This window comes from Periplaneta americana, chromosome 6, assembly GCF_040183065.1.
Source record: "Periplaneta americana isolate PAMFEO1 chromosome 6, P.americana_PAMFEO1_priV1, whole genome shotgun sequence".
NCBI classification, from domain to species: domain Eukaryota; kingdom Metazoa; phylum Arthropoda; class Insecta; order Blattodea; family Blattidae; genus Periplaneta; species Periplaneta americana.
Genome location: NC_091122.1, coordinates 173231303 through 173249342, shown reverse-complemented (window position 1 = coordinate 173249342; position 18040 = coordinate 173231303). Strand labels below are relative to the sequence as shown.

Genomic DNA, 18040 nt, shown 5'->3' with positions numbered 1-18040 from the left:
CTTTGCCATAAGATTTATTATTGAAATGTTTTTTTTTTTTTTTGTGCAGTAAGTTACAGTTTTAAATGTACTGACTGGGTGAGTGATTTTTATCTTCCAGACATAAAAGCGGCAACTTGACTGTTGGGCTGATGTGCTCCAATGCTTTAGTTATGGAGAGAGCAGGAATAATTTGTGCATTAAACAAAAAATAGTCTATTTTGAAAATTCGATTTTTTTTAAGTCCTAAGCTGTACCTAATCCCTTAAATAAACTTACACTGTTATGAGCTTGAAAAGGGTAAATTAAAACTTGAATAAAACAAGTTAAAATCTACATACATATATATACATATACATATATATATATATATATATATATATATATATATATATATATATATATTGTTAGTGTAATATGTAGGAGTAGCTAGTAGCCGATGTATGCAATGAAAGAGGAAAGGAACTGGCCACCCTACCCCATTATCTCCTGGCTTAGTTGCCTCATAAGCGGTGCGTTATTGGTATCATTTGTGAGGTTCAGACCTATGTTCGTAGCTACAGTTGACAAAACAAAGAATAAGATTAATAGAATCCTAAACGGAATAGTGTAGTGAATCGATTTAATAGGCCTATAATAGTAAGGCAATATTGATAGTGGATAAGAATAGCAACGCCATAATTCGAATATTTATCATATGAGTTCCTTGTATATGAGTTAATTAATTCGTGATCTATTTGCCATATTAACTGTAAAATAAGATTAATAGCAAATTAATGAATTCATAACAATAAAGACATAATGTTTAATGTAATTGGAAATATTTGATGTTAATTGTGCTTAAGTATAATTTTTAAGGGTTTGTTCATCAACGAATTGGCAGTGAAATTGCTATGATAGTGGTTCACTGAATGAAAGGTCCTAAGATCGAATCCCTACGTATTCAAAGGTAAGTCATGTATCTCAATTTAATATAAAGTAGTTAGTAGAATAATGTAGGTAAAGAGAGAAGTAGAGGAAAATATGTAAGGAAGGGAGTATAGTAGAGTGGTGTAGGGTGGAAGCAAGAAAAGCGGGAGGGTGGATGTCGGGAACCGCAGCCCCCGACTAAATTCATATTTTGAAATATTGCCACCGTGAGTGACGTCATATCGCGTCATTGATCTCATATTGGTCTGGAAAAACAGCGACTGATTGTTTCATTTTACCAATAAGTTTTATCCTGAAACACGATGCATTTCAAAACAATCTTATGCGCACGCACTGCATGTACTTATGTCAGTTGCCCTACAGTCGCCTGTTCATAAATTATCCTACAATATTAACAGCATATCCTTATTTTGTGTGATACTACGTGGTTTGTTATAATACATACCTGTATCACTATTAACTTCTGCATTCTGCGTTATTTTCATCACCATCATAGTCGTCGCCCCGGCATTCGTTTTCACTATCACTTCTCCATACACTATCGTATTCTGTTCCGTCCAGCTGATAGGAAATGCTACACTTTTTTAAGTTCTTTTCAACAAGAGGGAGCGTGCCCATGCATCATAGATCCATCGAAAATATAAGACACACAAACTACACATTTATTATATTGAAACTTGATTCTGACACATGCACTGCTAACCCAAACAATGTTAACAATTGAAATATCCGCGCGGGAAGATAATGCCATGCGTCACCAACTTGCACGGGAGAATAATCGGGCAATGTTGCCAACTTCATTTCGAATAACTCGCGCACTTGTTTTTTTTACTTGTATATTTGGGTGGGGGGGGGGGGTGTGTGGAATGTTTGAGAAAATACGATATAATTGTATTGCATTCATTTTCTTTATATTTTCCAGAAGTTTAAAATTATATTGTATATCACTGTATTCTAATGGGGATCGTGATGTTAACAATAATTATTATTATTCTGGGTGGAGTCCTTTTGTAAAATTTATACTTCTTGAAAACTCCCAGACTGTTACTGAATTTCTGTTGTGTTGGTATCTCCAGTGATTACCACGTAACAGACTTATAAACTAATTTCTCAAACAATAAAAGAGCACTTTTAATTTCATGTAATATAGAATCATTTTCTGTAATAATTTGGTGTTGATTTTACACCTTCAGTGACTGTAAATTATTTTCGTTAATTAAAATTAAGATTCCTTTTTGAAAAAAAAAAAAAAACAATAATATTGTGTTCAATTTTTTTCGCGCCTATATCACATTAGTAGCAGGCATGGCTAACGAAAATAAGAAAGTGGGCTAAACTTCATCACGAAAAAAAAAAAAACGAAGCATGATATCAGTCACATATGACAAAATAAGAAATACTGAAGAAAGGTGGAGGAAAATGAATTTTAAGATTTAGTTGAGTGTGTAATATATGATATGCCTTAACTTTTTTCTATTGATTAAGTTTAACCCTAGATCATATATACCCCAGATAGGTCGGCCTTATAGGCTTTGAAGTTAACAACTTTTGTCATGTTTACTACGATACCATCTAGTTGTTACATAAGGAGTCACGTCATAATTCCCGTTTGAATTGTCGACTGTACTGCCATCTCGTGTTCTTTTACGGAGGACGGGTGGCGATCTTGGCGGTTGTTCTCTTCAAAGTGCTGCCGATTTTAACATAGCGATGACGATCTAGGGTTTAACCCAGCGATTAAGTTTACCCCAGTTTACAGTATGGGATGAAGTTCAATTCAGAAGAAATGTAGCGGGGGGGGGGGGGGTGGAGTACGGCCACACCACATGCTCTGAAGGTCGTCTCTAAAAATTTTGTCCGCCACCAAGAAAGAACTGAAATGACGGTCCTCTTTATGGACACTATCTAAAGAATTTACAAATGAAAGAATTGGTTTAGGATAACATATCAAAGTTCACAGTCCTGTAACAAAAGACTGATTAATTTCATTTACCTTTTCGTAGATGACACACTTGAAGTGACTGATGTTATATCCTATCAGGGTGCGAATTAAGATTTCTGATGAGGGGGGGGGGATAGAATCTTAGATAGAGAATATCATACATAAAATTATTATTATCCTCATTCGATACGGCTCAACGCTTGGTCGCACTGAGTTGCTTGTCTTGCATCGTGATCATAATAATAATTATATCCATGAGCAGGCTTAAGATAAGATGTGTAATTCCTAAGTTATTGATTGTTGTCAGCTTGTCGGTGATGATAATACATCAATATTATTTTATTTGCTTACTTTATACTGTACTTTATGAAGTATACTCGTATTAAAACAAATATATTTTATGAGGGGGATAGAAATTATCCCTGGCAGGGATGTTAATACGAATTTATGAGAGGAGGATAACTTACCAACAGGGGGGAAATCCCCCCGTTAATCCGCACTCTGTATGCCATGAGATGACAGGCTGTTTCTTCGTCAAACTTAAAACATGTGATGGCGACATAAGACACAAGTGTGTAACAGGTTGGCGACGTGATCCGAGGAAACAGGATGAAGGGGATGATTGGCTAGAGTCGACGGCATTTCGGAAGGCAGTCGGCTGCTATAGCTTTTCTGGTATGTGACGTCACAAGCTTGTACAGTAGAACCAATCGGAATCAGTCTGTAACAAGTGCTTTCGGAGTTCGTTTGTTCACGTGTGAATGTTTCAAAACATTGAATAAGTAAAACGAACATACTGTGTGTGTGTGTGTGTGTGTCTGTGTGTGCATATGTGATAAATGGAAGGAGAGATTGTAAGAAGACAAGTACTGCCCAGACGGGCGCGGGAGATAATGTTTAGGGTGTATAATTATTTTAAAAACGTTAACGAGCAGAAAGCTGCCGGCCATCATGATGCTGGCTGCAATGTTGCCAACGCGCAAGAAACGACTGTAGAAGCATATGGTGTGGAATTGCTAACCATACAAAGAATATTGTTAGTGAAGGAAAGAGAGTTTGTTTGGTGTCATGCTTACAGTAATCAACGGCTAAGATCATTATTGTCTTTTGAGAATTTAAATTCTCTCCTGTGCTATTTATATTGCATACGCGCGTGAAGTACGATGTGGCCATGCTGTACACTGCCTTGCTCTCTCTATCTGTCTCTCTCTACGCAAACGCTAGCAGACGACCGCCTTCCCAATTGCCGTCGACTCTAGTCATGGGTGATGAGTCTTGTGTCATTACTGGCAGCTCGAGACAAAGTGTGCATCAATGTTCTGAACAATTCTCCAATGGCACACTGGTCCAGATGTGCTGCCATCTTGCAACTGTTGCTTCTTGTTTTCGCTTGTACACACATTGATAATGCTCCCATCTAGTGATGATAGTTTCAGATGCCTCCTTAAAAAGTGTAAATCGCTACTTCTACTTGTAACTTCCCGACTGTTCCTTGTACAGACCCAGAAACAAAATTTGGACCACCTGAATTTTGTTTCTACATCTGTACATGATGAACTCATCAACCTGTAAGGATTTGTAAGAGGGTGATATTCTTTGCCTGCAATTGCAGGAAGTAAAATGATTGACATATAATGTTCTGCCTTTTATTATTACTGATGTCTGGCAACAAAAATGTCACATGAATTACATAAAACACAACATTATTGACTGAAAAACTAAGCTTCCATAATATTATAATATTATTCAAACATAAATAACGATTAAGTGTATTCAAATAAAACTGATTCACAAAAGCAAATTCATTATAAGCCATCGTGGTACAATCTTGTTTCTTCCACGACTTTACATATAGGCACTCCAACCACAACGAATAAGTGCATGTTGCAAAAATGAGATCTACTCTCAGACTAATTTGATTAGAGCACCTATACATCAACAAGAGCAGGCCCAGAGAACAGCAATTTGATATGACAAGAATACATTTTAAATAAAATCAAGCAAAAGACGATTAAAAATAGCCAGCAGGAATGAAAAAGTGTCCATCAGTGTCCAGTGCTTATGCCAAAAATAATGCATATTTTTCTTCAGTATATTATTAGATTCCCTCTCAGTATACGAAACCAAATTTTAAGGATATGTAAAGTGGTTATTGCCTGTTTTAAGGCACTAGTCCAATATCTGTTAGATAGATAAGGAAAAAAGTAAGTTTTTTTAAAGGTTTAAGTTAGTATTTTTAATTATACAGCGGACAGATGTTCAGTACTTTAACAGTGAAAATATATTATAAGTTATTGACAAGAAACCTTGAGATACTACTAAAGGGTGTCTGCCGAAAATGTAAAACAAAAATTAGTTACTTTCAAGGGAAAAATTGTCCCGGGGCCGGGTATCGATCCCGGGACCTCTGGTTGAACGTACCAGCGCTCTACCACCGAGCTGCCCGGGAACTCCACCCGACACCGTCTCAACTTTTCCCTTTATATCCACACAAAACCACAATTCCAAGTCACACAAAGATTGTGTGCACTCGATGTGGGTCTCTGGCGTTTCGTCAGCCCATGCGAGTTGTGTGGATATCAAGGGAAAAGTTGAGACGGTGTCGGGTGGAGTTCCCGGGTAGCTCAGTGGTAGAGCGCTGGTACGTTCAACCAGAGGTCCCGGGATCGATACCCGGCCCCGGAACAATTTTTCCCTTGAAATTATTCAAATCTGCTTTACAGGGAGCTTCACCTGAAAGACTAGATTTGCAAAAATTAGTTACGTTTTAGTTACCAAAACCCTAGATCATATATGTAACAGATAGGTCGGCCTTATAGGCTTTGACGTTAACAACTTTTGTCAGGTTTACTACGCTGCCATCTAGTTGTTACATAAGGAGTCACGTCATAATTCCCATTTGAATTGCATTAGCGACTGTATTGCCATCTCGTGTTCGTTTACGGCGGACGGGTGGCGATCCAGGCGGTTGTTCTCTTCAAAGTGCTGCCGATTTTAACATAGCGATGAGTTATCTGTTACATATACAGTAATATGATCTAGGCTAAAACTGAATCATTACTCATAAGCACGATGAAAAAAAAAAATCACATTTCAGTCATCTTACGACCTATCATCAGACTTGTTTCTTAAGTTGTCTGGAGCCACCAGCATAGTTCGGTTAGCTGAGGCGCTTGCCTGCCGATCCGGAGTTGCGCTCGGGCGTAGGTTCGATTCTCGCTCGACATTTTAAACAAAATTAATAATTGCAACATCAGTACGACTATAAAAGTTGCCAAATCAATAAGCTAAAAGAATTGCTTAATAAGAGGAAAATCTTCATCACACTTTGTAATCGTGTTAAAATGATTATAAAAATTACCAAAATCAATAATAAAAGGGAAATTTTTTGGAAAATGCACTGATTCATTAAACCACCAAACACCACTTCTACTTCATGAAATATTTTGAGTGCTGAGTGTGCATGGAAAAAATACGCAAGTTTGTCAGCCTTTTCTGTGATACAAGTAATCATTCGGTCAATAATCGATACCCAACAGTGACATCAAAAGAAAGCAGAAATCCGGATATTCAGTTTGATTGGAAATGTGTCTTTGTATTTCTGCTGTTTGGTCTAAGTACTAAATCCAAAGTAATCGGTGTTTAAAGTATGCTGTCTAAATATTTAGGGAAGCGAAATTCTGATGATGAGGAACCTCCATCAGTAGCGGCCGGTGATCCAAATCCTCGGTGAGGCCAGATGCAACTAGTTTAAGTGCCTCCGATAGGAAATGTTTATTTATGATATTAATTATTATTGTTGTTATATTATTAATATCATTATTAATGTATTATTATTATATTATTATTAGGCCTATTATTATTACTAGTAATGAAAAATAATAATTTCACTCACCAAATAAGCTGTTATGCTGCGAGTTTCAGTGATAGTTTCAGTGTGATGAAGCAACCCATATTTTGTGTTGAAATTTCCCTTTCTTTCTTTTCTTTTTATTTTTTTTCCCTTGACAGCAACGAACAAGGCCAACAGAGAAGTTTATTTTGCACCACATTACCACTTAACCATTTATGTTGCCCATACCAGGATGCAATAGGAACTCGCGTTTTAAGATTATCTGTCAGAAAAATTGTCAGCGATGTCGTAGGTCTCTCGGTCGGCTCTCTCTTTATTTAAAACTTCCTTTCTTTCAATATTATTTCTTCTCGAAAAAAGACACTCTAACAATGAATTAACTGCACCAACATTATTTCTCTCATTTGTTTCTGTTTATATTTTCCCAAAATACATAACAACATTGGCCCAGATTCACTACTGTACTACGAAGTACAATAGTAGAACACCCTCGCTTAAGTCATAAACTGAGACATAAAGGGAGAGAATCGAGTGGGTCTCTGCCTGCCAAAGAGCTGGAATGTTTGTTATTTATGGCCTATTTAGGAAGACAAGTCACCACTGCTATTCCCACCCCACTCTACCCTTGAGGCCGGCCCATGGTTGAGAGGAGTGAAACCTGACCAGGCCAGACGAATTGTGCCTCAGTTGCAACGTTTAAAGCGCAACGTCTAAAGCCCGCAAAGACAAACGAAAATTCAGAAGCAGACCCAGCACGAACGATCCTGGCCTCATGAACAAATTTCACTGCAAAACAGGTCTATATACATCACAAGCCAGACCCGGCATGAGCGATCCTGGCCTCGGGAACAAATTTTACCGCAAAACAGGTCTATCTACATCACAAAGTTTTCAAATGCTTCTACAGTGATATATGCTTCATTCAAATAACTAATACATTACATAAAAACAAAATTTGATTCCAGTTAAGCCTAGTGACTGAGGCCCGGCCTCACTTGCCTCAGTCAAGCAGCCGCCACTGACCTCCATGTGTAAAATGGCTAAATACGATTGTTTTAAGAGTAAAGAAAAAGTATATTCCTAATGTTGGTTCCAATGATCACTCATTCAAAAGAAAATATACAGGGTGAACCATAAGTAATGTCATTAATTTCAGGGTGTTATTTTTTTTAGACATTTCAAACAAACAATTTTAATACATTTTGCTCGTTTTTGCTTCCTTTTCGAGATAAAATTCGTTTTATATTAAATATTTCATAGCGTGTTTTGGAAAAGCCATTGATTGAATTCCCCATATGCCCAGTCAATTTAAGAGAGCAGTGCAGAAATTTGATCTTAAGGACTTTCCCAAAACACGCTATGAAATGTTTCATATAAAACAATTTTTATCTCGAAAAGGAAGCAAAAACGAGCAAAACTGTATTAAACATTTTGTTAGAAATATCTCAAAGAAAACCCTCTGAAATTAATGACATTACTTACGGTTCACACTCTATATAATATAGACATTTTTCTATTGCCGATTAAATCCATGAAATATGAAGTTTTTTAAAAGTTGAATCTTTCTTAATCTTTAGGTAAAAAGAGAGATGCGGGAAAGCAATGAATTTACTCTCTAATCTCTTCTTTATTCTGAATCCATATCTTGAGATCGTCTGTCATTCTATGTCGTGGTTTTCTGTAATTTCTCTACTTCATTCCTTAATGATTACCACTCATTTCTGATGGCCCTATTTCTACCCAAAGGCGATTGAACATTCGAAGTGTTGTGTTACCTAAATTTCTCAACAATAAAGTTTTATACTATGTAAGGCTCTTCTTCTGAATAACCAATGTTGTTTTCTCATTTACATGTGAAATTCAACTACTACTATGTGTATTTGTGTTACACATTTTAAGCACTAAATACTGTCCACTGTTTAAAAGTATGTATAACAATTCTAGTATTGAATATGAAAAAGTTTACTTCACTGTTATTATCAATTATGATTTTGATTTTGGAATAAGGTGTACATAAACTAAGATCACAGCTGTTACCATTTGCTAAATATAATCTATAGTTCGCGATAAAAGAGTATAAGTCAGAAATAGGTTGTTTTGAGTTAGGATTTTAATTTGAATACAAACAAAAATGTATGTCTTCAGATAGTATGAAGGATATACGTCTATCCTCTTTTATAATGTTGTAGCACTTTAGATTTTCAGGTCACCATAATCATATTCGACTTGATTTCAAAGTTTGCTTTTCCTTTACTCCAAACTTATGATTTGTGACTTATGTCCTTTTACGGCGCACCAAAGAAATATTTTTGCTAAAGTATTTCAAATGTTACATTTGTAGAAAATGACAAAAATCATTTCAGTAGTGTTCAAGATACTGATTAACACAATAATCAATTACTGAAGGAAAATAACTTACTTCTGATTGTTTAATTAAATTTACACGAAGCCCATACTTGCAAAATTATGACATTTAATCCTAACCTAAAAAAAAAAAAACAAAAACAAAATATCTCTTGCTTTGAGGAAATGTACGTAATTTTTTTTTTTTTTCCGTTTTGGCAATATTTTATAAATTCCACATTTTCAATTTTTGTCATTCTCTTGAAGTGAATACCGGAAAGGACCACTTATAAAAATGTAACTCATACTATACAAGGGAGGTTTCTTAATTAAATAAACCATCTTCCAGTACCAATGGCGTTACACAAAAATATTTTTCTATATCCTATTCAGTAATATGTATTTGTCAAAGTACAGGAATTTTAAAAGCCTTATTGGTTCAGAAATATTTTAATATCAATTACCAAATCAAAGCTGTAATGCAATTACACTACTATAGATTATTTGGAAATATCCCAGATTCCTGTTTCAAAAAGATATTATTCTTTGTTTAGAGCAGGAACATTGTTTTTATTGTAGTTTATAAATTTCAAAATAAAGTGACTGCATTCTGTTGCTCGCACTGTAGGCACATGTTATTTCTACGTTTCACATACAACAAGTATGTTCCAAGTTTCATTTTGACGAACTTACTGCAAAATTTTAAGTAAATGATAAGTTACGAAATTTTAAGCGTTAGCAGTAACTTGTGCTTAGAAGAATAGTTGCGGGTTTTACAAGGTGTATTTGAACTTGATATCACAGTGAATACAAACTGTTAACCCAAACATAACACACCTATAGTCCGTCCCAGGAATCTGTAGAGTGACTTGGCGCATATGGGGGCGGAGTCAATCTGTGCCGGAGCGTATTGAGGGTAGCATCAGATCGAGACCGCTAAGGGGTAAGAAGCTCGTGGTAGTGTTCAGATAGAAATGATCCCCTCCCTGCAAGCGATTGGTAGCTTCGTTCAACCAATGCCTCCCCCCAGAGCGGTCATCGGCCCTAGCCCTCCCACATACCACTTGCGCAGAGTTCTTATTTCGTCTTTCTACTCTACAGACGGACCATAACAGAGTAGGCAACCCCTGAGGTTTATTACTGTCCAGACCTCCTGTAACAGTATTTCAGGGATCTGCCGATTCCGGGCGGAAAAGGAAGGATACTGACGGTTCGTATTAGTATGTTGTGAACTTATCAGTGAAGAAAAATACGGGTGGAAAAAATAATATAAATACAAAAATACATATGATCAAAGATCTTTATCATGAGAAAAAATACAGTAAAATGGGAGCAGGAAACGAAGTACCGTTGCCTCTTAGTCCAATGCTGAATGAGATATTAAGAGCAAATACACCCTGTAGAGCACAAAAGTTTTCCCCCAAAATAATAAGATATATTTTCGCTTAAGGTGACGCCCTACTGAGTTTTTATAATTTTTACAATTTTCATTGTATCTTCTTGAAAGTAATACATCAGTTAGGTATTGCTAAAATAAATGTGAAATTTTTTTTTTCCCCTTCAAATTTATATGTTGCAAAACGTACCTGAAAAAATGTTTACATGTTTTTATATCTGAAAAAATGTTTATATGTTTTATACTCGAAAAAAAATTTACGTTTTTATTTAAAATATTTCCTATTTCTTAAATTCGCAAAGTAGCCTATAGGATACAATAGGTTAATAGGCTATAATGCTATAATATTAATAGGTCCACACCTGTGGAGTAACGGTCAGCGCGTCTGGCCGAGAAACCAGGTGGCACGGGTTCGAATCCCAGTCGGGGCAAGTTACCTGGTTGAGGTTTTATCCGGGGTTTTCCCTCAACCCAATACGAGCAAATGTTAGGTAACTTTCGGTGATGGACCCCAGACTCATTTCACCACCGGCATTATCACCGTCATTTCATTCAGAGGCTAAATAACCTAGATGTTGATACAGCGTCGTAAAATAACCAAATAAAATAAAATATTAATAGAACAGAAAATTAAAATTTCACAATACTGTAACATTGTACAACATATAAAATATGGACATTGCGATAGTTGTTTTCTTTACAGTCCGACACGGTTTAATAAACTAGTGTGAGAAATGAAGTTTTGCCAATTTAAGGGTTAATAGAATACTTATTAGTTACTTTAGTCAGTCAAACTTTTACGGAACCACGTATATGGACTCCAATTCAGTGTATGGAAAAAACTGACGCACCATTATCATTTTTCTTTTTCCTTCTTAGCTTTCATTGATTCTTTACTTGAATTTTTTTTTTCTTCTGTAAACTGCCATTGTTTGTTTGTGTATTTGTTTGCCTTTTTTCTTACTCTTTTAGCTCTCATCTTCTATTTTGTTCTTGTATTGTTTTGTATGCTTTGTCTAATGGCAGCCTCTAATTTGAGGAAGCTCTGATAAATAAATAAATAAATAAATAAATAGTATAGATTTCATAGTAACAACAAAAAGTGCAATAAAAATTATGTATACAAAATGTATGTCATGTACGAATATTTCTGAAAATATACGGGTTAATTAACTTTTTTCTGAACATAATTTAAAAAAGTGAAAAGAAGCAATATTAGATTATAAAATTCCTCTTTAGAAAATACGCCCACGACATAATTAATTTAAAAATGAAATGGTGCATTGTTTTTTTCCAGGTCAATATACTTCATTAGTAAAAAAAGTAACTTTGAACATTTGATTTTTTTTTGTTTTTAAATTTATTGTCCAAATAATAATAATAATAATAATTGTATTTCATGCACAGACCTGTTGTAAATATGTGTCCAGTGTTTCATTAGTCTAGGTGTAGACATTTAGAAGATATGTATTATTTGTGGTAAAACCTCTTCAAAGTGGTGTCTAACGCAATTGCAAAAAAGACGTTAAACGATCTGCTCTTGCATACTATAAGTGTGCAGCGAAGAGTGGTCTTGCACAAAGAGCACGAGCTGGTCACTGTTTTTAAGTTTATAATAAGCATTTACAATATAATAACCTATTATACGGGATAAACTGACTTTCTGACTTAGAATAAAGATACGGGTATAGCGATGAAATCTTCACTACGGCATTCCTGAGGAAACCGTGGATTTTTGGCACTATATTAAACAAATGAAATGACCAAAACTCAGCAGGATGTCCCTTTAAATAAGGATTTTAGAATAGGGTATACATTTTGAACGAGTTTTGAAATTAGATGTGTAACTTAAACAGATTGTTTGTTCCATATACAGGGTGATTCACGAAGATTGTGCCATACTCTAGGATCTGATTCCTGATATCATTGCGAAAAAAAGTTCATATACATAAACATGTGTACGATTTTGAATAGTTTTCGATAAAATCGCATCTATTTCTTCCGTACTGCATGCTTGTGAACTCTACTTCTCTCTCTCTTTTGACGTCTGGAGCTATGTGCAAGATTATCGTAGTAGTCAGTCATTGAGTGCATGTGGTAGCAAAAAGTCCAATTCATTTTTCCAATATGGAGCACGCATATATGATTTATGTGCATGGCTTTTGTAACGGGAATGCTAGAAACGCTGTGGACGAATCTCGAAGGAGATATCCAGATCGTAGAACGTCGTCACGTGGTGTTTTCGTTTGTATGTTTGTCACTGAGGGATACTGGTTCAGTCCCCAGTGATTCGATGGCGTTAGACTGTTGTTTGTGGGATGGTTTAAAGACATTGTGTACATTGTGAGAGTGAACATGGGAGAAGAGTTACATATCTACTAGAGATGAACAACGATCGAGAAAGCAAGACTAACAGCGCCCGCAAAGCCGAAAACCCGCATGACAATGTTCTATACATCGCGTCGTTGACGTAAAGACTGCTTGTGAGTGTTTCGAGACGTCGAGATTGATCACTCCCGAAGTCTCGAACGTCAAGCAGCCTTGAATCGCCACAGTTGTTTATACCTGACTGAACTTTATCTACTTTGGCAACTGTTATATACGTATAAACAATCAAGTAGCCTATTTGAAACATCATCTCTACCTTTCAGTGTATAATAATCCGTTCCCCAGTCTTTATTTAATTACTAGGCCCTTATTAAAAGGCTAGGAATTTTCTTTTCATTTGTTTGAGATCAAATGTGCAATCTCAAGTAAAATTATATTAACGTTATGTTTTATGTTTCTTGGAAATGCAAATTTATTTGAGAATTGTTTCTTTTTCTATTTATATAACCATAGGTAATATCATATAATAGAACCAGAACTTTTGATAACTAAGATACTGTTCTGTTTTGTCTTTTCGTCTCATTTAAACATTTATAATGTTACTTATTTCAATGATGTATGTTATTAAAATTACGAAATCTTTCCACGCCGACCAAATGCTATTTAGATGATGCGCGAGTATCGAAAGACAAATACAACGAACACAGCTAGCGAGAGCGGCAGTTAGTTTTGTTCGTCTCTAATATCTATCTATACTAAAAGCCAGGTTATGAACCGATTAAACCGGAAGCAACGTTGCTCTCTTTCTGAGCTCTGTTGCCACATAGTGGCGCGAGATTCAAAGCGTGTTCAGCGTTTGTCACCGATATGTTTAAAATAACTACTGTATATAGTTCTCGATTACACTATCAACAATATTAGTAATTAAAATGACTGTTTTAAGAAAGCACGAGCTAATGACGTTGGTACGAAATGCGACCCATAATGCACGTGGTATTGCAAATGAACTCGGAAGTTTGGCTACAGTGTTTCCGTGATTCCGTTGCCAGATTTTCGTTAGCAGACGACATTTTCACGTGAGATCCAATGAAAAGCTCCGTTCTCCTTTTCCACTCCAACCCCCCATATTCAACGTGTCATCACTGCACAGGCTACCCCTCTAACCCGCACTTTCCTCTCGCCCTGCCAACTACTTCCTGTTTAGTCGGTTCATAACCTGGCTTTTAGGCCCAATTGTATAAAACTCCCTGACTAAAGATCAACTTTGATCGAAGATCGAAACGTGAACAGAGTTCACACACTTCTTCAATTGTATAAAACTTTTCTGCGATCAAATTACCTTGGTTCAAATGCAATCTAAGTTCACGTGAAAAGGATTTGGCAACATCGCATAAATAGGTGAAATACGTGATGCGCGGACCATGTTACACAGGTTTGTTCAGTGTTGCCAATCTAACGACTTTAACTCTTTTTCAACAACAATTTCTTTTAACTTCTATATTGCTTAAATAGGGATTTAGTGACCTTTTTAGCACCCCATAGTGACAAAATTTAAACTTTCTTTGTTGATAATGAGAAATCTAGCGACTTTACAACTACTTTTTGGCGACTTTCCGTACACTCTGTTGGAGACACTGGTTTTTTGTGCAATGTAAATAATGGCGGACAATAAGAAGAAGGTTGACCGTTCTCCAAGTTATCATGTTATGGTGTTTGATACTGCTAAACATAATAAAGCTTTATAAAACGACAATTTTCGTTTAGTAATACAGTTAATTGAAAATTTATGAATGTACCTATCGTATCCATTAATAATTAATGGTTGTTATAAACATAATATAATTATAGGTTATGTTATTTGATACTGCTGAACACGATAGAGCCTTATAAAATATAAGAATGTTTGTGTATTAAGGCAAGGAACTGAAAGAAATATATATAAATGTACCTACCATATCTATTAATATTAATAATAATGGATATTTTATTTGCACAATCTGTCACTCGTATATTTCAAACAGAAAATAAATAACTGAACTTGGATCATCTAACTTAATCGGAGAAATTTCTTCAGTCAAAGTTGACTTTAGTTTGAGACAAATTAATCTCAGATTAGACTTTATACAACACAAAATTCCAAGTTCAGCTGAAACAAGGATCAATTTAACCTCTGATCTAAGATTAAATGGTTTATACAATCGGGCCTTAGTGTAGCATCCGAGGAGATTCGTGGCGAACAACGGAACTTACGGAATGCGGCGCGCGCAGTTCACACTAGGGCGACTTCATGGTATTGCTGCAGAAATTGGAGTCTTTGAAAACCGGCTTTAATACAGATTTTCTCAGACGAGTAATAACGTGAATGTTCTCTAATGAATTTACAATACACCCAGTACCTTCTCGTAAATAATTTAAATGCTTAAACCTTCATAAGTTACAGGTTTATGTTTAACATTCTGAAGGGTTTATAGATTGACAAATCGAACTGAAACCCTGACCGAGTTACTACGTGAGCGCTGGCTGTCTTGGGGAGGAGCGAGTGAGAAAGCACCGGGGGAAGGGAGAGAGCACTATGCACTATGCACTTGCAGGTCCACTCACAGTTTGTCAAACCTGCTAACAAAAGCATTAAAAGATTGACTAGTTGCATAATGGAACCTTCCTAGCCGACAGTCGAGGCAAAAATGAAGAATCCGTTATTGTGGTAATACTGGAGAGTGGTTCTTCTATTGGTCGCGATGCCCACACACACCCTCTCAGATATTTACGTGGTGATTGGTGACTGAATGACGAGGAGCGAGGGAGAGAGAAGAAAGAAAGAGAGAGATTCCAGAAGTTGGCGTGTTTTACGGGGTTTCACTTGAAGTTGTCAGACTATAACTCATTCAAATTTAATACACCGATTATCATTCTCGTAAATAATTTAAAAGCTTAAACTTTCATAATTTACAGGTTTATGTTTAACATTCTGGAGGGTGACAAATCGAACTGAAACCCTGACCGGGTTACTACGTGAGCGCTGGCTGTCTTGGGGAGGAGCAAGTGACAAAGCACGGGAGGAAGGGAGAGAGCACTATGCACTATGCACTTGCAGGTCCACTCACAGTTTGTCAAACCTGCTAACAAAAGCATTAAAAGGTTGACTAGTTGCCTGTAATGCTAGCATAATGGAACCTTCCTAGCCGACAGTCGAGGCAAAAATGAAGAATCCGTTATTGTGGTAATACTGGAGAGTGGTTCTTCTATTGGTCGCGATGTCCACACACACCCTCTCAGATATTTACGTGGTGATTGGTGACTCAATGACGAGGAGCGAGGGAGAGAGAAGAAGGAAAGAGATTCCAGAAGTTGGCGTGTTTTACGGGGTTTCACTTGAAGTTGTCAAACTATAACTCACTCAATTTTAAAGATACCGGTATAACTTATGTTTATGTGAACTTTTTTTTATCATAAATATGTCAGAAATCAGGTCCTAGAATATGGCACGATTTTCGTGAATCATCCTGTATATCACGGCATTGGTTATAAAAAGAATTACAATTACACAGATTTCAGCATTAGTTTTCAGTCTGTATGTAATGTAAATAAAGAGTAATCAATCACTTGTGGTTACGATACACTCGTACGCTGCCTGCTATCTGTCTTGTTTGTGATGACGCTTCTTGCTCTTCTTGCTGCTGCCTTTCCGTTTCATCTCATCGGCACTCTGTACCTGGGCCTTCACTGCGTCATCATCATCATTATCATTCTCATCATCTGTGTTAATAAGGGGGGGCGCGTCCTTTCTGACCTGCACCACAGCACTCTGAACAGGAGGATAGTCTTCACAGGACTTGTACTCCTCGTCCTCCGACTTGGCTTTGTCCTCTGCAGCCGGAGTCTTTGTTTTGCTTCCCGTCTTGGAACCTTTTAGAGCAGGAAGGTTTGAATTAGCATCTCTATCTACAGTAATCTGTTTCTTCTTATTTTTTTTCTTTGAATCATCATTTGATGATTCGGATGAAGAGGAATCACTGGACGTGGATGAGTCGGAAGAGTCACTGCTTGAAGATGAGTCACTGCTGGAACTGGAACTAGAGCTAGAGCTGGAGTCAGAGGTGTTAGAGGAGCTGGAGTCTTCGCTGTCGCTGCTGCTGCTACTGCTACTGCTGCTGCTGGAACTGCTGGAGTCTTCTGAGCTGCTTGAATCGGCCTTCTTTTTCCTCTTTTTCTTAGTTTCGCTTGCAGTCTTCACCTGATGCTGCTGCCTGCAAGCAAGGGAAAACACAGTTACTCTCTGCACCGAGAAATTTACTATACACTATTCCGTCCATATAACACGCAGAGGAAGTCCCCGCAATCGGCAAGCGGTAGAGCATGAAAGCCCAGAAATATTATTTAATAGCTTTATTTATGCTCGACCATGCCGAAATGTAGTGATTATACACCTGGTAGCAGTCCTTTAATGCATGTCATTAAAGTACACCTATTCATTAAAGTTCAGGTTTTCGATTATTCTCGGATATGCAATCGAAAGACAACGAGGGAAACGTCACGGAGGCTGGAAATCCAATACTGTCGCAGAAGGTTATGTTCTGCTACTATAACAATTAGCGTTAATTGTAAATAATATTCAAATAACTTCAATTTGTCATCTCGTTTTTCAATTCTAAATCAATTTCCAGGTTATATCATAATTAGTTCATGTTACATTACATCAAGGTCAATGACATTATTGTTCCTCGGAAAAAATCAATACTTTCGCATCTGCGCACATCTCACAATTTAAGAGCTATGAACAAGGTCACTTCCGATCTTCTGTCAGATACAAATAAAATAACTACTTCAGAATAATTTCAAGTTAGAAATATGGTCTAGCATAAAAAGTCGCATGAAACTTGCCTATAATGGTAATTAAGACGCTCGTATGAAAATTATGAAACGAGCCTTAATTACTATCATTATAGGCTCGTTGCATAATGTACTATTATGGACAGGAAAACATCGATCATATGGGAATGGGAATTTAAGAGCTGTTAATTCATTATAAAAAGTGAATCTGATATAACGTTAATACAAATTAATTTTATTTTCTAGAATATATATATCTATAAAATACAATAAATAAAAAAAAAATAAATAAATAAACAAATCAATAAATACATAAGTAAATAAATAAACAAATAGGTAAGAAAGTAAATAAGTAAATAAATGAGTGTGTGAATTATTCTCTAGCACACAGAACATAATAACAATTAGAATACGATTAATTTTAGAGAATAACTACTTC

The 18040-nt window shown here is 36.2% G+C and overlaps 1 protein-coding gene across 1 annotated transcript in view; it reads right to left on the bottom strand.

The window, feature by feature from the left end:
- Nucleotides 1–4481: 4481 nt before the first annotated feature.
- LOC138702051 (osteocalcin 2-like) overlaps nt 4482–18040 on the bottom strand; it is a 497730-nt gene continuing 484171 nt past the window's right edge. The window contains exon 2 of the mRNA XM_069829572.1: nt 4482–17018. Within this exon, the coding sequence (XP_069685673.1) occupies nt 16406–17018 (613 nt within the window). The 3' untranslated portion in view covers nt 4482–16405. The remainder of the gene's footprint in view (nt 17019–18040) is intronic.